At 53.4% G+C, this 18720-nt stretch overlaps 3 protein-coding genes and 2 non-coding genes across 8 annotated transcripts in view; 1 reads left to right on the plus strand and 4 right to left on the minus strand.

The window, feature by feature from the left end:
• The first annotated feature begins 3718 nt into the window (after positions 1–3718).
• Positions 3719–10101, plus strand: SERPINH1 (serpin family H member 1). 4 transcript variants are annotated; one of them, XM_053971499.1, is made up of 5 exons: positions 3719–3813; positions 6468–7084; positions 7278–7376; positions 7749–7981; positions 8132–10101. In XM_053971499.1, the coding sequence occupies exons 2-5, from the start codon at positions 6502–6504 to the stop codon at positions 8432–8434; spliced, it is 1218 nt and encodes a 405-aa protein (XP_053827474.1). In that variant the 5' UTR covers positions 3719–3813; positions 6468–6501; the 3' UTR covers positions 8435–10101. The 4 variants fall into 4 exon arrangements, with proteins under 4 accessions (XP_053827474.1, XP_053827476.1, XP_053827478.1 ...); XM_053971501.1 differs by having other exon boundaries at positions 3729–3813; positions 6471–7084; XM_053971503.1 differs by lacking the exon at positions 3719–3813 and adding an exon at positions 3862–3879 and having other exon boundaries at positions 6471–7084.
• Positions 10102–12279: 2178 nt separating this feature from the next.
• On the minus strand, positions 12280–17197 carry RPS3 (ribosomal protein S3). The gene is made up of 7 exons (XM_053971498.1): positions 17090–17197; positions 16186–16316; positions 15985–16078; positions 15091–15185; positions 14355–14542; positions 12969–13165; positions 12280–12348 (listed from the first exon to the last, which is right to left on the minus strand). The coding sequence occupies exons 1-6, from the start codon at positions 17117–17119 to the stop codon at positions 12972–12974; spliced, it is 732 nt and encodes a 243-aa protein (XP_053827473.1). The 5' UTR covers positions 17120–17197; the 3' UTR covers positions 12280–12348; positions 12969–12971.
• Positions 13496–13643, minus strand: LOC128804439 (small nucleolar RNA SNORD15). The gene has a single exon (XR_008436077.1). It is a non-coding gene; the product is annotated as a small nucleolar RNA SNORD15 (small nucleolar RNA).
• LOC128804416 (small nucleolar RNA SNORD15) lies at positions 14660–14806 on the minus strand. Its single transcript, XR_008436054.1, has one exon. It is a non-coding gene; the product is annotated as a small nucleolar RNA SNORD15 (small nucleolar RNA).
• FCHSD2 (FCH and double SH3 domains 2) overlaps positions 17169–18720 on the minus strand; it is a 131656-nt gene continuing 130104 nt past the window's right edge. The window contains exon 21 of the mRNA XM_053971488.1: positions 17169–17276. Coding sequence (XP_053827463.1) covers positions 17169–17276 — 108 coding nt within the window. The remainder of the gene's footprint in view (positions 17277–18720) is intronic.

The raw sequence follows: 18720 nt of genomic DNA on the forward strand, positions 1-18720 counted from the left end.
CAAAAGGAGATCAGTGCTTTGCAGAGGATCCACAAATTTGCCCCTTTAGGACATGTAAACCCAGCGAGCTCCCCGAAAGCCTGGAGCTGGCACGGCCAGCTCTGGGCACAGCAGGCTGGCACAGGAGTTTGGCTCTCACTGCTGCACTCCAGACAGGCCAGGGCACGGATCCACAGGATGCAGCCTTTCAGCTCCACTGCCATCCTTTGTGTGCTGTCTGCTCACACAAAGCTGGGCCTTCCCAGCTCCAGCCAGGCCAGAGCTGGGCATGGCTGAGAGCCAGAGAGGGGGAGAAGGGCTGGGATCCCACTCCCAGTGCAGGGCACTGCTGCCAGCAAAGCCACGGCTCCACGGTGCCTGGGGCTGCAGGAATGAGCTCACAGTGCCAAAGGAGGATGTGCAGGGAGGAAATTAAAGTGCTGAACCCAAACCTGTCCTTGAGCTGAGCCAGGAAGCAGAATTCCCCCAGAATCTTTGCATGTGAGGAGCTGGAGGAGCAGGCAAGCCCTGACTAGCTCTAGAGCAGAGAGGGATCCAGGGAGAGCTCAGAGCCCCTTCCACTGCCTAAAGGGGGCTCCTGAAAAAGAGGGAGAGGGATTTTTTATAAGGGCAGAAAGTGACAGGACAAGGGGGAATGGATTTCCCACTGCCAGGGGGCAGGGTTAGAGGGGATATTGGGAAGGAATTGCTCCCTGTGTGAGTGGTGACACCCTGGCTCAGGGTGCCCAGAGAAGCTGTGGCTGCCCCTGGATCCATGGAAATGCCTGAGGCCAGGTTGGATGGGGCTTGGAGCAAAGTGGGACAGTGGAAGGTGTCCCTGCCCATGGGGTGATTTTAAGGCTCCTCAGTGCTGGCTCCAGCATCCCTGCCCCCCTCAGCCATGATCCTGGAAAGCAGAGATCCTGCACCAGCACTGCCTCACAGCAGCACAGATGACAGACTGTCTCCAGCACAGGAAAACAGGGCGAGTCTCCTGGGTCACTGTAAGCTGAGAGTGCAAAGCTGCTGGAGTTTATATTTTAAAAAGTCCCGTCCAAAGAACACACAGTGTCTGCTTTCGTAGAAACAAACCACTCCTTCAGTAGATAATCAAGTGAATTAATAACACTGCTTGAAACAAGAAGCCCAACAAGCAGGATAGCACCAGTCTGGATGTTTCCTGGCTGTTTCCCACAGAACTGAACTCCTGGTACCATTGGATTTCACTGCTCTCCATCCCAGCAGCTCCTCCACACCCGCTTCCAAACACTGCAAAAACAGCCTGGAAATCCCCCTCTGCTTTGTCGTGGGGGCTTGCAGGATCACACCCACCTCACAAAAACTTTGGGTGGATTTTAATTTAAGGCTCAGTGCATCTGCACTGCCCTAAACCCACAAAGTCAACCCATGCTGGAAATAACTCCAGACAAAAGAAACTCGAGTCCTGCCCCGCGCAAGTGCGGTTTGGAGGGGAGGAGCTGGGCTGGAGGAGTGGATGCGTCCCCCTGGCAGCTGGAACCGCTCATTACATGAGCAGGGGAGACGGAAGAGGGCAACTCCCAGTTTGGCTCCCCCTTCCCAGTCCCCATCCCACCGCTGGAGGAGCTCCTACGTGGCACTGTGGGGGCTGGGAGCGCCTCTGCACAGCCCGATGCGCTTGGAAATCGCCGGAGAGCAGCAGGAATCCTCCCCAGCAATGCAGATCTGCCTGATTTCCACAACTTTGGCCCCTGGACAAAACTGTTCACTGTCAAGATGAAGCTGTTTGGTGACATTTTGGTAGAACTGACTCATTTTCTGCATATTCACATCCCAAAACTCTGCAGGGGCTCTTACCAGGTTGCGTTGTAGAAACAGCAGGAATAGGTTGAAATATGCACTTAAAATTCAGCAAAAATCTGAAATATCTAACTGCTGGGCTGCCAGCCCTCAAAGCCAACTATTTTCATTCTACTCCAAATTCATGTTCTTGAGGCAAAGCCATTTCAAAGGACTGAAGCACAGAGCACCCAGAGTGTCAAAGGACTTTGGTGCTGGGAGACAGTGAAAGAAATCAAGATTAAAAGTTTAAAGAGTTTATTTTAGATTTCACTCGGAAGGTGAAAGAATCTTACATGGGAAGTAATTACAGAGCAGGGTTTGAAGGTGGAGCAATTCAGAATTTGGCAGAGAAAAGCAGCTGATAGTGGAGGTTTAAAGGAGCTTTTCTCATTTCTCAGCTAGCACATGTTGCTGGTACAGACCAGTAACATTTACCTCGGTATTGATGGTTTGAGATCAGCAAATTCATTTTTAATAAAGCCAAAACTGTGCTATAAAAACTCTGGGACCCTGCTGTTGATCATTTATGCAGACATAAAGCAAAGCTAACTGCACCAAAAGACACTAGTGTACCAAAATCTCTTGCTTAAGGTATTCCAAAGCTATTTTTTTCCCACTGAATCCCTCCCTGAAGGGACCAGATCTCTAAATATCACTGAGCACCAGGTTTGTTGCAGCTGATGGAAACATTTTCTACAGGGAGGGCTCAAAGATCTGCCCTTGTTTGAGATGAGAAGTATCAACTTACATGGCACTGTCTGAACAGGTCAGATGGAAGAAAAATGTCACTTTTTGATGCTGTCTTCTAGAATAGCTGGGCTATGAAGGGGAATGCAGTGGTGATTCCAAAGCAAGATGCTTCCAAGACAACAAGAATATTCAAAGCCAGAAGGAAAAATCAGATGCTGTTTGCTACAGCAACAGGAGGCTGAGACCTCCTGAGACTCCTGTCTTCAGAGGGAAGCAGAAAAACTTGGCAGAGCCAAAATTAGGGAGAAAAATGAAATTACAGTATGATTAAAAAGGAGACACAGACATCAGTTAAAGAACACAAGGATGCAGCATCCTTCTGCTGATGTAACCATCCATGAGGGGGGTGGTACCTCCAATATCCCTACGCCCCAGATTGCCATGAAAACAATCCTGTGCTGTCCTAAAACATGACAGGGCTGAATCTGAGCTTCAACACTTGTGACTCAGCAGAAACCTCTCCATGGCACAGCTGCTCTGGGCACCCTGTGCCAGGGCTCCCCCACCCCTCCCATTCAAGAGTCCTTTCCAATAGCCCATCCAGCCCTGCCCTCTGGCAGGGGGAAGCCATTCCCTGTGTCCTGTCCGCCCATCCCTTGTCCCAAGTATTTTTCCAGGTTTCCTGGAGCCCCTTTAGGCGCTGGAAGGGCTCTGAGCTCTCCCTGGAGCCTTCTCTTCTCTCTTGGAGGTCACCAATCAGGGCACATTTCAGATTCACATTTCAGGATGGGGCAGGTGTTAAACACTGGCTGCCTGTGACTGCTCCAGTCGTGGCTGAAGCCCTTTGCACCACCCCTGACTTCATACGGAGGGTGACAGCCCAGAATCAAAAAAATAAATCCATCACTACCTGCCTTTGGTCCCAACAACCATCCAGCTGCAGGAGATGCCAGGGGCAGTGAGAGGACCGAAATAAGAGCCCTGTAAGAAGGCAAAAGCACCGTTTTGGGCAGGGAATAGTTCCCCACGTTCCTGCTGGAGGCCTGGCTGGGCTCAGGCAGGGGACAGGCAGGGCAGGAGGAGCGAACGCGCATCCCCCATCCATCCCCGACCCCCCTTCGGCGGCGCGGGGCCGGCATTCCCTGCCATTGGCGGCGGGCCGGGAGAGAGCCGGGACGGATCCTCCCCTTCCTCTCCCTCCCAAGCATTTTTGAGAGGGTTTTCCCAAGTTTCCAGAAGTTTCTCCCCGGCCCCTTATATACCCCCTCCGCAGGACCGGGAGGTGCACAGGGAGCCGAGCAAAGCCGTGTCCCGACCCCGCAGGTAAGCGGGGGGGACCCGGGGGACCCCGGGCCGGCAGGGTGGAGACTGAGCTGAGATTGCAGCAGGGTGAGGGGGGGGGATTTTGGGGTCCTGCAGCCTCCTGGCTGGGCAAAAAAAAAAAAATAAAAATCGGGGGGAGGGTTATGGCATGGGAGAAGGGGGTGCGTGGGGGGGCGGGCTGCAGTGGTGTGGGTGGAAGTGGGGGATAGGGGTACAGACTGTCCCACGAGCTGGCTCTGGGTTTTTGAGGAAAGGCATTAAAAAATCCCCCAGTCGCCTCCAGTTTGCAAGAGGTGGTCGCAGTGAAGCTGCGGGAGAAGCTTTCAGAGAATGACGAAAAAGAAAAGGGGGACAAGGGAAGCTTTAGCTCGGTGTGAGTGAAATCCTCCAGCCCTGCTCTGGCTCAGCCTGGGAGCCTGCAGGACCCTGGGCACCATCCCAGCGCAGGAATGAGAGCTCTCCCTGCAGCCTCCTGCTACAGCACGGCTCCTGCTGCCTTAACCAAAGTGTCACATCCCTCTGGTGACACGGAAATGGCCTTTTGCCTGCAGCCCTGTGCCCTGCAGCTCTGTGTCCTGCTCCTGGGAGAAACACAGCCCTCGGAGGGAATCCCATCCCGCCAGGAAAGAGGGTCCCGGCAGCCCCAGGGAAGGCTGAGGAATGCCACGCTGGCACTGGGGCGTCCCCTCGCTGTGGGAGCACAGGAGAGGATGTTGCTGGCTGTGCATTCCCCACATTCCCTCCATTTTCACCACGGGTTCTGAATTCACCCATAACTGCTGCCATAATCCAAGAACGGGCTAAATTTCTCCACGGGTTCTGAATTCACCCATAATCCAAGAATGGGCAAAATTTCTCCATCTCAGGCTGTGTGACTCAGCAGAGCCCAAATCTGTCACCCGGCCCTGAAGTAATGAATGTTTTTTTAAGCCGAGGATGAAGCAGTGCAGGCCACCCCCCTGCTCACAAGAGAACTACTCCATGTATCTGTTTTCTTTCAGAAAGAAAAAGGCAAACGTTGACCTCACTATGAAACAGTTTCAAGGTATCCTTAGAAATAAACGGGAATTAGAAAACCAGAAGGAACCTCCTCAGACTTCCAATGTTTGTCACCCTGGCTGCACTTTTTAAAAAGAGTGTCGAGGGCAGTTTTGAGCTCGTTGCACAAATCTTTGCTCTTGAGGCAGCCAGGATGGCTCTTCCCTTTAACAGAAGCCTTGCTCCCATAAAGGATTTTAGCTTGTAATCTCTTCCCTCTCCGAGGCTACGTAAATCCCGCTCTGGCAAAGGGTCCCTGCTGGAACCGAGCTACGTGCTGCGTGTTTCCTTCCATGTGTAATCCCAGCGGGCCCTTCTCTTCCTGCTCGGAATACTTTAACCCCGCTGCAGCCTTTCCCTGCCTCCCCACGGCAGGGACAGCCCCCGAGGCTGGGCAGGAGCAGGGTGGGAGGAGAGGACCAGCGAGGAACAGGACTGCGGGGTAGCGATGCAGTTCCTGTGGAGGAAAAAGTCCCCCAAAAGCTGGAGGGGGAATTTAAGGCCTGAGGAGCTGCCTGCAGGAAGGTTTGCTGAGTGAAGGCAGGAGGGAGGGGAGGTGTGGGGCCAGGTGGGATGAGCCCCAAAGGGCTTCCAGGCACTTAGGACTGGTCAGTCTGCACGCGTACCAGAGCTGGGGGCTCAGAGCCCTTGCTGGGGTGGGTTCACCTATGCTGGGATGAGATCCACCCACCTCAGGCATGACCTGAAGGCTCTGCTGAGGAAAATGAGGCTCCCCCACCTGCCTCTGCCCCAGTACCTGCCCGGCAGGGCTGGGCGGGCAAACCAAAGCCGAACAGAGCCGATCAGACAGTGCAGGATCTTCTCCTGGGCCGCCTCTGGCTTTGCTTGGTGGAAGCTCACGTGCTCCATCTAGTGCCAAGGAATCCGAGGATCTGGGGCCCAGGCCAGGGTCCCTGGAGAGGACGGTCCTTGCCATGCAGTGCCTGCAACAGCCCTTAGATCAAGGGGCAGCACAACATTTTTCAGCTTTCCCTGATCAGGGCAGAGGTTTCTTCTGCTCTGGGGACAGAATCATGGAACAGCTGGGTTGGGAGGGACCATAAAGACTACCTTTTTCCCCACTTGCCATGGGCAGCAGGGACACCTTCCCCTATCCCAGGTTGCTCCAAACCTCATCCAGCCTGGCCTTGGACACTTGCAGGGATCCAGGGGCAGCCACAGCTTCTCTGGGCACTCTGTGCCAGGGCCTGACCACCCTCAGAGGGAAGAATTTCTCACTAATATCCAATCTAAACCTGTCTTCTTTCACTTTAAAGCCACTCCCCCTTGCCCTGTCAAGACCACATGAGAAATGCCTGTTGCTTACATTCCCTGACCCTTCCTTAAACCATTCACTGTACATTTACATTGGACTACAGGGAAACTGCTTAGGAAGGAAGCTTTCATTCCAAATGCACAGGCTCTGCTTGCCAGCGTGCAGCCTGCGCTCCTGAAGATTGTTTCTCAGGGTGGACTTGGGATGGCTGCACCCCCATGAAGCAATGTTGGGACAATGTCACTGGAGCAAGGAGTGGGTTTCTCTGGAAGAGCCCCTGGGATCTCTGGATGCTCCAGGAAGGCTTTGGCTCGTGCTGATGGCGAATTTTCTTGCCCAGCAGGTCCTGGGAGGTGCTGGGTGCTGCTGAAGCCATGTGGATTATCGTGGGGCTGGCCCTCCTGGGCCTCGCTGCGGCCGTGCCCTCGGAGGACAGGAAGCTGAGCGACAAGGCCACCACGCTGGCCGAGCGCAGCACCACGCTGGCCTTCAACCTCTACCACGCCATGGCCAAGGACAAGGACATGGAGAACATCCTGCTGTCCCCCGTGGTCGTGGCCTCGTCCCTGGGGCTCGTGTCCCTCGGGGGCAAGGCCACGACGGCCTCGCAGGCCAAGGCGGTGCTGAGCGCGGACAAGCTGAACGATGACTACGTGCACAGCGGGCTGTCCGAGCTCCTCAGCGAGGTCAGCAACAGCACGGCGCGCAACGTCACCTGGAAGATCGGCAACCGCCTCTACGGCCCCGCCTCCATCACCTTCGCCGAGGACTTCGTGAAGAACAGCAAGAAGCACTACAACTATGAACACTCCAAGATCAACTTCCGAGACAAGAGGAGCGCCCTCAAGTCCATCAACGAGTGGGCAGCACAGACCACGGACGGGAAACTCCCGGAGGTCACCAAAGACGTGGAGAAAACTGATGGGGCCCTTATTGTCAACGCCATGTTCTTCAAGCGTAAGTTCTACCTTCATTTCTCGGTACAAATGACCCAAAACCTCCTCTGAGCCAACACACAGAATCATGGAATGGTTTGGGTTGGGAGGGGCCTTAAAGATTATCCAACGGCCCCAAGGGAAGGTGGACAAATCCTAGGTCTTACCGCCCATTCCCTTTTCTTACAAGCTGTGTTTCTCTCTCTCTCCTGTAGCTCACTGGGATGAGAAGTTCCATCATAAGATGGTGGACAACCGTGGCTTCATGGTGACCCGTTCCTACACCGTGGGCGTGCCCATGATGCACCGCACAGGTGAGTGGGAAACCCCCTGGCCCACACCAAGACCAGCTGGAGTCAGGGTCATTGCTCTCCCTTGCCCAGATTTCCACCAGCTGCTTCCAAGATTGTTTTGCCTCATGAGAGAGAACAAAGCAGGGGAGTGTTTGTTCTGCTGATTCAGTCTCCCCGTGAGCAGACAAAATCCACGTTTACTATGAGGTGCTTGGCTGTTGGGAACAAATCCTGGCTCATTATCCAAATGAGAGACACAGCCAACTCCAGTAATGCTGGGCCACTTCCCAAAAGGGTGTCCAGGCTCCTTTCCCTTCCTGGTCAGGGAAAGTCCAGGCTGAATTCACTTTGCCTCTGCTCCACACCTCACTGTTCCCTGCTTCTGGTTTCAAGGTCTCTACAATTACTACGATGATGAGGCAGAGAAGCTCCAGGTGGTAGAGATGCCACTGGCCCACAAGCTCTCCAGCATGATCTTCATCATGCCAAACCACGTGGAGCCTCTGGAGAGAGTGGAGAAACTGCTGAACAAGGAGCAGCTCAAGACGTGGACTGGCAAGATGAAGAAGAGATCAGTGGCCATCTCGCTGCCAAAAGTCGTCCTGGAAGTCAGCCACGACCTTCAGGTAAAGGAGGTCCTTAAACAGTTGGGCCTTACAGTTCTTTGGGATGGGAGGAAAGTCAGTGGGATGGTGGGTTATCCATGCCTGCTGCCCCTCTTCCCTCTTGCACTGTGTCACCTCCGGGAGGGTTGCTGACCTCTTGTCTTCTCCTAGAAACACTTGGGTGGTCTGGGCCTGACAGAAGCCATTGACAAAACCAAGGCTGACTTGTCCAAGATCTCCGGCAAGAAAGACCTTTACCTGTCCAACGTGTTCCACGCCGCGGCTCTGGAATGGGACACGGAAGGGAACCCCTACGACGCCGACATCTATGGCCGAGAGGAGATGAGGAACCCCAAACTCTTCTACGCCGACCACCCCTTCATCTTCATGATCAAGGACACTAAAACCAACTCCATCCTCTTCATCGGCAGGCTCGTGAGGCCCAAAGGCGACAAGATGCGCGATGAGTTGTAGTTGGGTTTGTTTTGGTTGGGTTGTTTTTTCCCAGAGCTTTGGTTTGTGTGTGTTTTTAGGGGGGCATTTTGACAAATGGGAAACACTATTTTGTATCCTTCTCGAACCATGGGTGCTATTCAGACCAGGGTGCATTGTGAGGAGAAACCAGCGTACACTTTACCTCACCCCAAAATCCAGATTGCACAAACCCACCTCCAGAGAGGAGCAGGGGAGCCTGACACCAGAGGGTCACCGGGAGTCAGCTGAGGTGGCCACCTTGAAGCCGAGCTCCTCCCTGCACTGGTTAAGCCTCCTGCTCAGTTCCTTGCTGCTCCACCAGCCCTGCCAAGGCACCTCCCTCCCATCCCAAACGCTTCCATCCCACTGCACGCTCAGCGCTGCCGCTCTTCTCCTGCTTGGGTGCCCCTTGACGCCGCTCTAGAGCTGTTCCCCACTTCCCTCTTCTCTCTCCAGGGGTGTGTAACAGAGCTCCAAGGGCCAGTTGTGCAGTCCAGCCCTGGAGCAGAGCAGGAGGCAGCACAGGAGAATGGAGATTGTATGGCATTGTGCCCTTCTGTCCTGCCTAACCCTGTGCTCTGCATTCAATGCTTCGACCACAAGAGCTCCTTAGGGAGAGCATCAAAGCCAAGAGCACCTTGGATCAACACTTCCTGGAGAACTAAGGGGCTTTGGGATGCCAGGGAGAGCCCAAAGCACAGCTTGGGTTTCTAGAAAGAGTAACCTGAAGTCCCTTCAACACTCCACCCCTTGGGGTCACCGAGGGGCCAACACCTGTAATTAAACAGGCAGTTGTACCAGGCAGGGAACTCACTTCTCTTGGAAGTGCTCTGCATCAGCCTGTAGGGCAGGGAAAGACTCCATTCCCACTGCCAGGGCTCTCCCAGAGCTGGTTCCCTGTGGAGCTGACCCAAGGCACTCCTGACTGGTTTCTCACACAGAGGTGGGATCAGGTTCACCTCCACTTTCTTGCTTAATAAAACACAAAGCTTTAAAGCTGCCATTACCTGACTTCCTAATTATGCTCTGCTGAAGCTCCATGGTACTTTAGCTCCCTGTCTGCTGACCTGGATAAGGGGACCCTGAAAAACAAAGGTATTTATAGTTATATTTATGTCTGATAATTAGCAGGTTTCACAGCCTGATCCAGGCTGTTCCTAACTTCTCTTCAAGGGATATCATCAGGTCAGTACTATTTAAAGGAGCTGATGTTATTCCAGGAGCATTGCAGCATTTGCCACGCACTGAGAGACACCACAAGGCAAACACTGAGATTATGGAAATGAGGAAAATCCATGCATCCCAACGGAATTGCCAGTTCCCTGAAACCAGCATGGAGCACCTACATGGCTTTGTTTTATCTCCCTGCCAATTTTCCCTGCTGCCATAGAAGCCCAATACTGCATAGTCCCAGGTGCTGGGAGGCAGGAGGCAATGCCAGGAATGTCCCCAAACGTGGGACACTTCCCGGTGATGCAGCGCACTGAACCCACACGCAGGATGTTCTGGAGGCTGGGGTGGAAGGGGTGGGCACAGCAAGAACACACTGTGGGATATTGTGAATAATTTGCATCATGTGGATGCAGGTGTCTGATGGCTTTTATTGTCTGTTCTTGTACCACACAGTGACAGTTGTGTAATTTTGCAATAAAACTTTTTTCAATGAATCCCTGGCAGCTGGAATCCCCCGCAGAGCAAAATAAACTTAGGGAGGTTCCTTGCAATCCTTAAATCCAAAACACCCTAAAGTGGCAACTATGGACAAAAATTACTCAATGCACAAGATGAACTCCTATAGCACATCAATCATGAGTAAGGAATGCTCTTAACAGCTTTTCCCTTCACTGTTTTCTCCTGAAAATGCAAGTATCCAACACCTTAAATGCTCCACAGGTAAAGGACCAATGGCCCTGTCCTGCTGGGCCATTTAGCAGAATAAAAACGGAGCTGTCAGCCGCAGGGACCAGCCCTCCTGACTGTCCAAGCCAAAGCTCCTCCAGCTGGGATCCAGTGGGGAAATAGAGGAGGAAAAATCTGCAGGCTAAAGATACCTTTCCCAGGTGGAAAATCCAGCACTGGCAGACCCTGCTAATCCATGTTCTCCCACTGCTGGAAAGGGATGAACCTCCTGCCACTCACTCATAAGCAAAACTAAAGGCACACACATCCCTGTGGAGCTCCTCCCACACTGGAAAAGCACCACGTGCTTCCTAATTTTCTTTAAATTGGAATTACAGAAGCCACCTGCAGCACCAACCAGAGCAGGAACACATCAACCTGGAATAGCAATACTGAAATGAAGGTTAAAGCTTTCCAGAGTTCCTGAGTGCATCCTACCCCCAGCTCATCTTCCAAGGCTTTTGTCCAAGGGAAGCATCCAAAAGACACAGGGAACTGAATGAGTGCTCTCCTCTTTTGGAGCTTCTTTTAACAGCTCAGGGTGGTGGTAACTCCAGCCAAGACACATGGAAAAAGTGTTCAGCTCACACTTGCAGCCACAGCCTCACCACCCTCACAGGGAAAAATTCCTTCCCAGTCTCTCACCCATCCCTGCCCTCTGGCAGTGGAAGCCATTCCCTGTGTCCTGTCCCTCCATCCCTTGTCCCCAGTACCTCTCCAGCTCTCCTGGAGCCCCTTTAGGTGCTGGAAGGGGCTCTGAGCTCTCCCTGGAGCCTTCTCCTCCCCATTACTTGCACAGCTCTTGACTCTGCCAGTGATCAGCACTGTGAGTTTAACAGGGTAATGGACAAGGTTGGAGAGCTTTTAATCAGGAAGAAGTGGAACAATCTCCCAGAAATCCAGCCCTCCCTGGGAGGCAGCAGGAGACATTTCTAACCATCACCATCTACCACACAGTGTGTTAAAGAATTTAGAGACAACGTGCAAAACTGAGTGTGACTTTTATTGCTTCAGATCTCCCCACTTTCACACATTTCCTGCCCCTATGATCTGACAGAGCTGTGTTGTCATCTTTTATATTTTCATATTTCCACATTCAAATTAGTATAAAAAAATTGTGTTGGCATTAGTCTAATATTTATATTAACTATTTAAATCTTTGCATTGAATGGTGCACACAGAAACCTGAAATCACTCACTGACACTCTAAGAAGGCACATCTTGTTTCTGAAACTCAACCAGACTCCCAGGTGTGCCAGAGAAGCTGGGAACAGCAAGGCAAGACAGACCAGTTTGAAATTCCAGTTCCTAAGCTGTCAGCCTAGCTCCTGCAGAGCAACCTCCTAAAAACAGAAATATGAATATATGAAATATTCAGCTATTCCTGAACAGCAAAGCTTGCATTCCACAAACAGTGGAATTCCTCAAAATATAAACTCCTTGATCCTGCACATACATGATCTCCTATGATGTGCCTTTCTCTTCCAATTCCTGCACCAGACTTCCACCTCACAGGTTAAGACAAAAGATTTGACATCCTGAGTGTCACTTTTGCTCTCACCCCACAAATCCACACCCAAAGTTACCTGACCCTAACAGGAGCTGCACTGGCCTGGATATTGCCAAAAAATCTCCCCCTTCTGGAAGCACTGGATAAGGGACTGGGATGTAGGAACAGCCACCAGTACTCCATGGAGTGTGTGTTACTCATGACCTTCTAAACCCGGGACTGCTCCAGCTCTATCACAGGTATCAGTGCTTTATTCCCACTTTGTTTGGATCAGGATCTGGTGAAGCTCACTCCAGAATGGGAACACAGCAACAGAATTCCTTCCACACCAAAGGTGGGAGCAAGGTCTTCCTGGAGCACATCTTGAGAAAGTAAAAAAAAAAAAGAAAAAAAAAAAAAAAAAAAAGAAAAAAAGAAAAAGCACCTTCACAAACACTGCCTTTTGTGATTTTATTAAGAGATGTTTTCAGGACAGACAAGCTTCTGGTTGCAGATGTTACAAACCCTACAACGAGAAACAAAACACTCAGTGAGCTGGGGGTAAACTGTTTTCTATAACCATCATCCTATCCCAAACAAAGAACAAAACAAGCTTTTCAATTAAACTGCATTTCTCATTTCCTGCTTCTTGGCCAGTGATCTCCCTTTTTCCCACTGAGACACATCTGGCCAGACTCCTTGGTAAGACTTCCTTACAAAAGCAGCCTACAAATTTTTCTCATGTGGCTTCTAAGGCTATCCCAAACTGGATCCTGGAGCAGGACAGGATGGATATATGAGGAATATATTCCCTGTGCTGCCAGTTGCACACTGGTAGCAGCTGGAGCATCAACACATCCAAGGCAACTGTAATAATCCAGGGTCTCCAGATCCATGCTGTATAACACAACATGGAGCAAGGCATGTGGACAGATCCATCATCTCATCTCCAGAGGAGTGTTCTGAGCTGCTCTGCCACATGCCTTGAACCCTGCCCCATTCACCCTGTGCAATGCTCAAACCCAACCCTGGTCCACAGTACAGCAGCTTGTCTTCCCAAAATCCCAGCTTTGTGTTTTTGGTGGCCTGAAACCTTTCTACATGGATCCTCAGCACACCTCCCTCCCACTGCTCCCAGGCACTTACCCCTCAGGCAGTGGGCACTGGCTGAGGCATGGCTGGCTGTTCTGGTTTGCCACCTTTCTGCTCTGAAATGGGGGTGGTGGGCAAAATCTCTTCTTTGGGTTCCACGATGCTGACGTGGTCTGGCAGAGGCTTTTTGGGGCCAATCTTTCCACTGGGGTCCCAAGGCAACATAATCTTTACTTTGATTCCCAGTACTCCTGCAGAGAGTGACAGGACAAGGGAGACACAAAATAGATCAAGGACACATTCATAGGGATGAGCACCAATGTTACAAAATATCTCTCTCCACACTGAAGATCTGCTGACAACACTGTAACACACACATGCTACAACTTAAAAATCTAATTACTGTGACTTTTAATCAGTGTTGCAAATTAGGCAACTTAAAAGTTGGATACCTAAAGTTATTCAACTCACTGCCTTGGCTGACTGCAGTTCTACCCTCAACTCATTTTAAGTCTGGTTTTAAGCTCTGTCCTCTTCCTCCGCTCATTTTTCCTAGGAATTCCAATTTTTTTTTTTACATCCCTTCTCAGACAAATGCCTCTAAATCATCCAATGAGCAGGACATCCTGGCCAAGGCAGCCTCAGCACCACACCACAGAACGTGGCACAGAGCAGGCTGCAATGACACGAGGATGTCCCTTCTGACTCGTCATCGTATCATCACCGAAGGGAAGGTGGAGAACAGCTCTGGCTGCGTTGGTACCCCTACACCAGGAGTTCTGCAGCTGATTAACCCCAAGCCAGTTAAGACACACAAATCATTTGTGTTTAACCAGGAGGGAGAACAAGTGGAAGCAGGTTTAGCTGGGAAGACTGTCTGACACTTGTAGCACCCCTGTTCTCTCTGCCCGTCCTGAGGAGCCAGGAAAACCAGAATCCCAACTGCCAAGGGCTCCTACAGCCAGGCAACAGGCACTTCATCTGGAAGTTATCACCAGCCTCAGAGGCCCCAGAACACAAGTGAGATCGTCTGGAGAATCTACAGCCACATTCCCAACTGGAAACATTCAAACCCCATCAGCAGAGAAGTGGATAACATGGCATAACCACACTGGCTGCTCAAGGCCCCTTGGCTTTCCATTCCCAAATGACTTCTGCTTTAGATGTAATGTTCAAATCCCACAGCGAGAGCTCAGTTGCAAAAGCCCACGAAAACAGCATTTTCAGTCTGAACCATCCACAGCAGCACAACTGAACTACTCTGTGAGATCAGAAGTGCATGAAAACCGTGTGAGTTTCAACCCAAGGATGCCAGTCCTGGCAGTGGGAAATCTCCACCCTGCAGGAACGGGATGCCAGGAGCTGAGATTTCTTTGTCTCTGCAGCTCTAGAGAAGGAACCTGACAAAGCTGCAAAGGGATCTGCAGGCCAGGCACTCACCCTGCCGGAGTAGGACGTGACGCACGGCTGTGTCCACGTAGTAATTCACTGGGTCCCCACTGTGGATCATCAAGCCATCCACAAACTTCATGGATTTGGCCCGCTGACCTCGGAGTTTGCCGGACACAACGACCTCACAGCCCTTGGCCCCGCTCTCCATGATGAAGCGGAGGACACCGTAGCAGGCTCTGCAGGGAGAGGACGGCCAAGCCATGAGCCCGCTCTGCCAGACCCACAGGGCTTTCCAGGGGAATTCTACCACAATTCCAAGCTCAGTTTCACGTGTCAGCAGTGCAGCTCCCATCCCTTCTCAGACAAATGCCTCTAGATCATTCACTGGTGACAGGAGGCTGCTGCTGGAGGACCTCACGCAGCAGCACAGAACGTGACACCGCGGAGGCACCGCCACCAGAGCCACCCGCTTCTGACTCGTCATCGTCTCATCACCGAGGGGATGTGAGAGCAGGGCCACTGCCACCTGAGCCACAGCACAGCCACAAGGCCTGAAATGCTGTTTGCTTCACTCCTCCACCCATTTACTCCCAAAGGCAGCACGTGCAGCTTTATGCCCCCCACACAAACTGCAACCAGACAGAACGCTCCAGAAGTAACCGTGGACCGAACAGGAGTTTCGGTGCAGCACTAGCAGGTTAAACCCTCAAACTGCAGAGGAGCTGTTTTTTGGGCATGGCACTGGAGTCCCACACCTCCCCCACGGGCAGGCTGCTGCACTCACCTGCGCACAGCCAGCCCTCCCAGGAGCTTGTAGCGCAGGGACTCGGCCTGGGCGATGGCACACAGACCCCTCGTGGCCACCTTCTCGGCGTAGAGCTGCAGGGCAGAGAGGCACACTCACAACAGGGCTCTTTCCCAAGTCCATCGTGGAGCCACAGCATGCTGTGGCCTGGAAGGCTCATCCAGTTCCACCCCTAGACTTCCACACTTCCCACTAGACCATGTTGTTCCAACCTGGCCTTGAACAATTCCAGGGATGCAGGGGCAGCCACAGCCTCTCTGGGCACCCTGTGGCAGTTCCTCACCAGCCTCACAGTAAATTCAACTTTTACTTCAGCAGAACACAGGAGTTTTGTTCTACTCTACTCCCTGCATTCAGTCCAGTTAATCCTTCCACATTTACAGGGAGCAGCTTCCAAATCCTTCCACATTTACAGGCAGCAGCTTTATCCTACACTCCCTTCCCTGTCTAACGTGATCCAGCAGCACCAGCCAAGCTGGAATAAATGAGCACCAGCCCAGCACACACATTCCCCCTCCCTCCCTGATTTGCCTCAGAGCAAGGAACAAGTAACAGGAGCAGATTTCATGGAATAGAACTACAGAATCCTTTGGGTTGCACGGACCCTTTAAAGGACCCTAGTCCAACCTTCCCCTGGGAAAACACCCCTACCATTAAGGATCAAAAATAACTGGTGTGTCACTTTATCTTCTGTTTCTCAAAGAGCCTTCTGCAGCAGAGCAGTTTCTCTGCAACTTATTTTGTATTTCAGTGCAGGAGCATTTCTGAGGCCAAGTAACAGAAGGCCCAACTTATCATGAAACCACCTTTCAGCTGACACCATCCTGCCACCACAAATCCATCTGCACCACCCAGTTCCTGAGGCAGTTTTACCTCCACGCTTCCCTCGGGGAATCCAAACCTCTTCTGCACCACAGCCGTCAGCTCCCGGATCCGGCGTCCCTTCTCTCCCAGGACATTCTGAGTTCTGCGGGAAAATAAGCACAGGACAAGTGAGAAAAGTGTCCCCAGGAGTGAGACTGGAGCCATCCCAAAGAGCTTTCAGAGCGTCCCAGCTCAGGAAGGCTGAGTTACCTGGTGGCAAGGATGATAATCTCAGTCCTGGTGGGAGTGACCCGGACCTCCACTCCGGAGTATCCATCCTCAGCCAGCTCCCGAGTCAGGAACTCGTTCAGTTCTGCTTTGAAGATGCCATCAGCGACAAACTAAAACACACGTGGACAAAGTCTTGTCACATTCCGAACCTGACCGCAATTCTCCCTAATTCCTCCTGCAGCCTGACAGTCTCTCCTGACAACTTCCTCCTCCTCTGAGAGAACTCACAGGATACGCTCAGTTGGAAGGGACCCACAGGGAACACCAAGTCCAACTTTTACACGAACAGCCCAGGGACTGAGCCCACAACCTTGACTTGACCAGCACCGTGCTCTGCCCAGCTCCGGGTGCAGCAGTGGGGAAAAATGGAACCCCCTTCCCTGAAATTCTCAGCAATAACCCGCTCCAGCCACTGCCTGACCCACAGCCGCTGCTCACGCTGGGACCACGGCTCTCTGCTGCAATTCGGGAGCAATCTAAGGGAAATAATTAGCGAGCTCCCATCCCTTTCCCAGCCCCACGAGAAGCTGCTGCTGGGACTCCTGACAGCCCAAACCTCCCTCGCTCCCCAGGACAGGCAGCGCCCCGTGCCCTCCCGGCCCACCGAGCGGGGCAGCCGCGAACCCTTCCCACGGGAAAGCCAAGGGAAAACGCCGCAATTCCCGGCCCCCAGCGCCGCTCCGCACCTCCGCGCGCGGCCGCGGGGAAGCGCCCGCTCCATCCCGCCGCCATGTTCCCCGCCGGGCCCCGCGCCGCATCCGCCGCCATCCTCCCCCGTCCGCCGCCGCCGCCCGCCGTGCCCTCGCCCCGCCGGCTGCTGGGGCCGCCGCGGGCGGTGCGGCAGCGCCCCGCGGCCGCGGAGGAGCCGCGCGGCCGCGCTCACCTTGCGCTTCTTGGAGATCTGCACCGCCATGATGAGCCGCGGCCCGGCGGAAAGGAAGGAGCGGGCCCCGGGGGCGGCGCTATGTCCGCCTTCCGCCGCGCCCCATTGGCTCGCCGCTGGCACGCCGGGCGGCGAGCGGGGCCCGATGGGAGATGTAGTCTTGGCCACGCCGCCATGTTGGGGAGGGCTGCGGCCCAGAGCGGCGCTAAACGGACGCGGGGAGTCAGCAGCGTGTAAAATAAAACAGATACGTGAGGATTCAGCCCCGGGCTTACACCTGGACACCTGCTCTGCCTGCTGTTATCCAGGAATCACAGCATGGCTTGGCTGGGAGGTGACCTCAAAGCTAATCCCGATCCACCCCTGCCATAGGCAGGGACACCTTCCATTGCTCCAAGCCCTGTCCAGCCTGGCCTTGGGCACTTCCAGGGATCCAGGGGCAGCCACAGCTTCTCTGGGCCTCCCCACCCTCCCAGGGAACAATTCCTGTCCAAAATCCCACCCATCCCTGCCCTCTGGCAGTGGGGAGCCGTTCCCCCTTGCCCTGCCAGAACGCATTGTTTTTTTAATGGTTCAGGGGGTTGTAGGGGAATACAGAAATAGCACCAATAACGGGCAGAGTCGATACGCGGCCCGTAGGAAGCGGAGGATGTTTAATAGGGTTTGCAGATGGACCCGATGATCTTAAGGGCCTTTTCCAGCCGAAGCGATGCTGTGAAAATGCCCCCGTCCGCAGCAGGAGCAGCAAAGCAGAGGACACCGCTCTGCTCCCGGCCAGGGAAAAGCCTGGATTTCCACTAGATGTCAGCGCAGGCGGATTCCAGGCTGGGAAAAGGCTGTTCCCCGGGGGTTGGCGTACGCAGAGCGGGAGGCAGGGCGGAGCATCCCCCGGAGGCAGGCGGCGGGCAGGGCTGTCCCCTCTGCCGCCAGACACCTTCGCCTGGCTCCTGCTGTGCCCAGCCACCCCGCCCCGAGCCCCAGAGCCCCTGTCCTACAGAACATCAGACTCTGCAGAAGTGTCCAGCAGCTGCGGGTGTCTCTGTGCAGGGGTTTGAGCCCCATAAACTGAGGTCTCAAATATTTTTCCACGGAGGACCCTCCCAAGCTGCGCAAACCCCACTCTGCTGTTTTCCCACACCACCCTACTTTCAGAGCAGAAAATATCCGCCCAAGATCATCTATTTTTTTTTTTTTTTTTAGGCTGAGTTTACCCAGGAGGGGCTCACCCAATGTATTTCTGTATGGTATAAAGACAGCAAAAGGCACAACACGAGCACAAAGCCTGACCCCGACGCGTGTCCCCTTTTCCACGGCCTATTAAGGACAAACCATGTGTCGTGCCAGCATTTCAGGGGCAGCACCCAGGGCACAAAGCAGGGCCTGGCTGGTGCTGGGCACCAAGGGTATTGTCCCCTGTCCCCCCAGATGTGGCCTGGGGGCTCTGAGCCGTGGCCTTCAGAGCCGGGGACATTTCAGTGCCTTCCCCAAATAGCAGTGTGGGATTCCTCCCTCAGCATCAGCCATCCCTGGCTGCAGCCAGCTCCCAGGAATGGGTTCTGGGCTAGCTGGGGATGTCCCTGCTCACTGCAGGAGGGTTGGATTAGATGGCCTTTAAAGGTCCCTTCCAACCT

The sequence above is a fragment of the Vidua macroura genome, chromosome 2 (genome assembly GCF_024509145.1).
Source record: "Vidua macroura isolate BioBank_ID:100142 chromosome 2, ASM2450914v1, whole genome shotgun sequence".
In the NCBI taxonomy this organism is placed as follows: Eukaryota; Metazoa; Chordata; class Aves; order Passeriformes; family Viduidae; genus Vidua; species Vidua macroura.

Coding starts and splice junctions, on each gene's coding strand:
- SERPINH1 (XM_053971499.1), top strand. CDS start 6,502: ATGTGGATTATCGTGGGGCTGGCCCTCCTGGGCCTCGCTGCGGCCGTG. Junction 7,085..7,277: donor CAACGCCATGTTCTTCAAGC/GTAAGTTCTACC, acceptor TCTCTCCTGTAG/CTCACTGGGATGAGAAGTTC. Junction 7,982..8,131: donor AAGTCAGCCACGACCTTCAG/GTAAAGGAGGTC, acceptor GTCTTCTCCTAG/AAACACTTGGGTGGTCTGGG.
- RPS3 (XM_053971498.1), bottom strand. CDS start 17,119: ATGGCGGTGCAGATCTCCAAGAAGCGCAAG. Junction 16,079..16,185: donor ATTATCATCCTTGCCACCAG/GTAACTCAGCCT, acceptor ATTTTCCCGCAG/AACTCAGAATGTCCTGGGAG. Junction 15,186..15,984: donor TCCCCGAGGGAAGCGTGGAG/GTAAAACTGCCT, acceptor TCTGCCCTGCAG/CTCTACGCCGAGAAGGTGGC.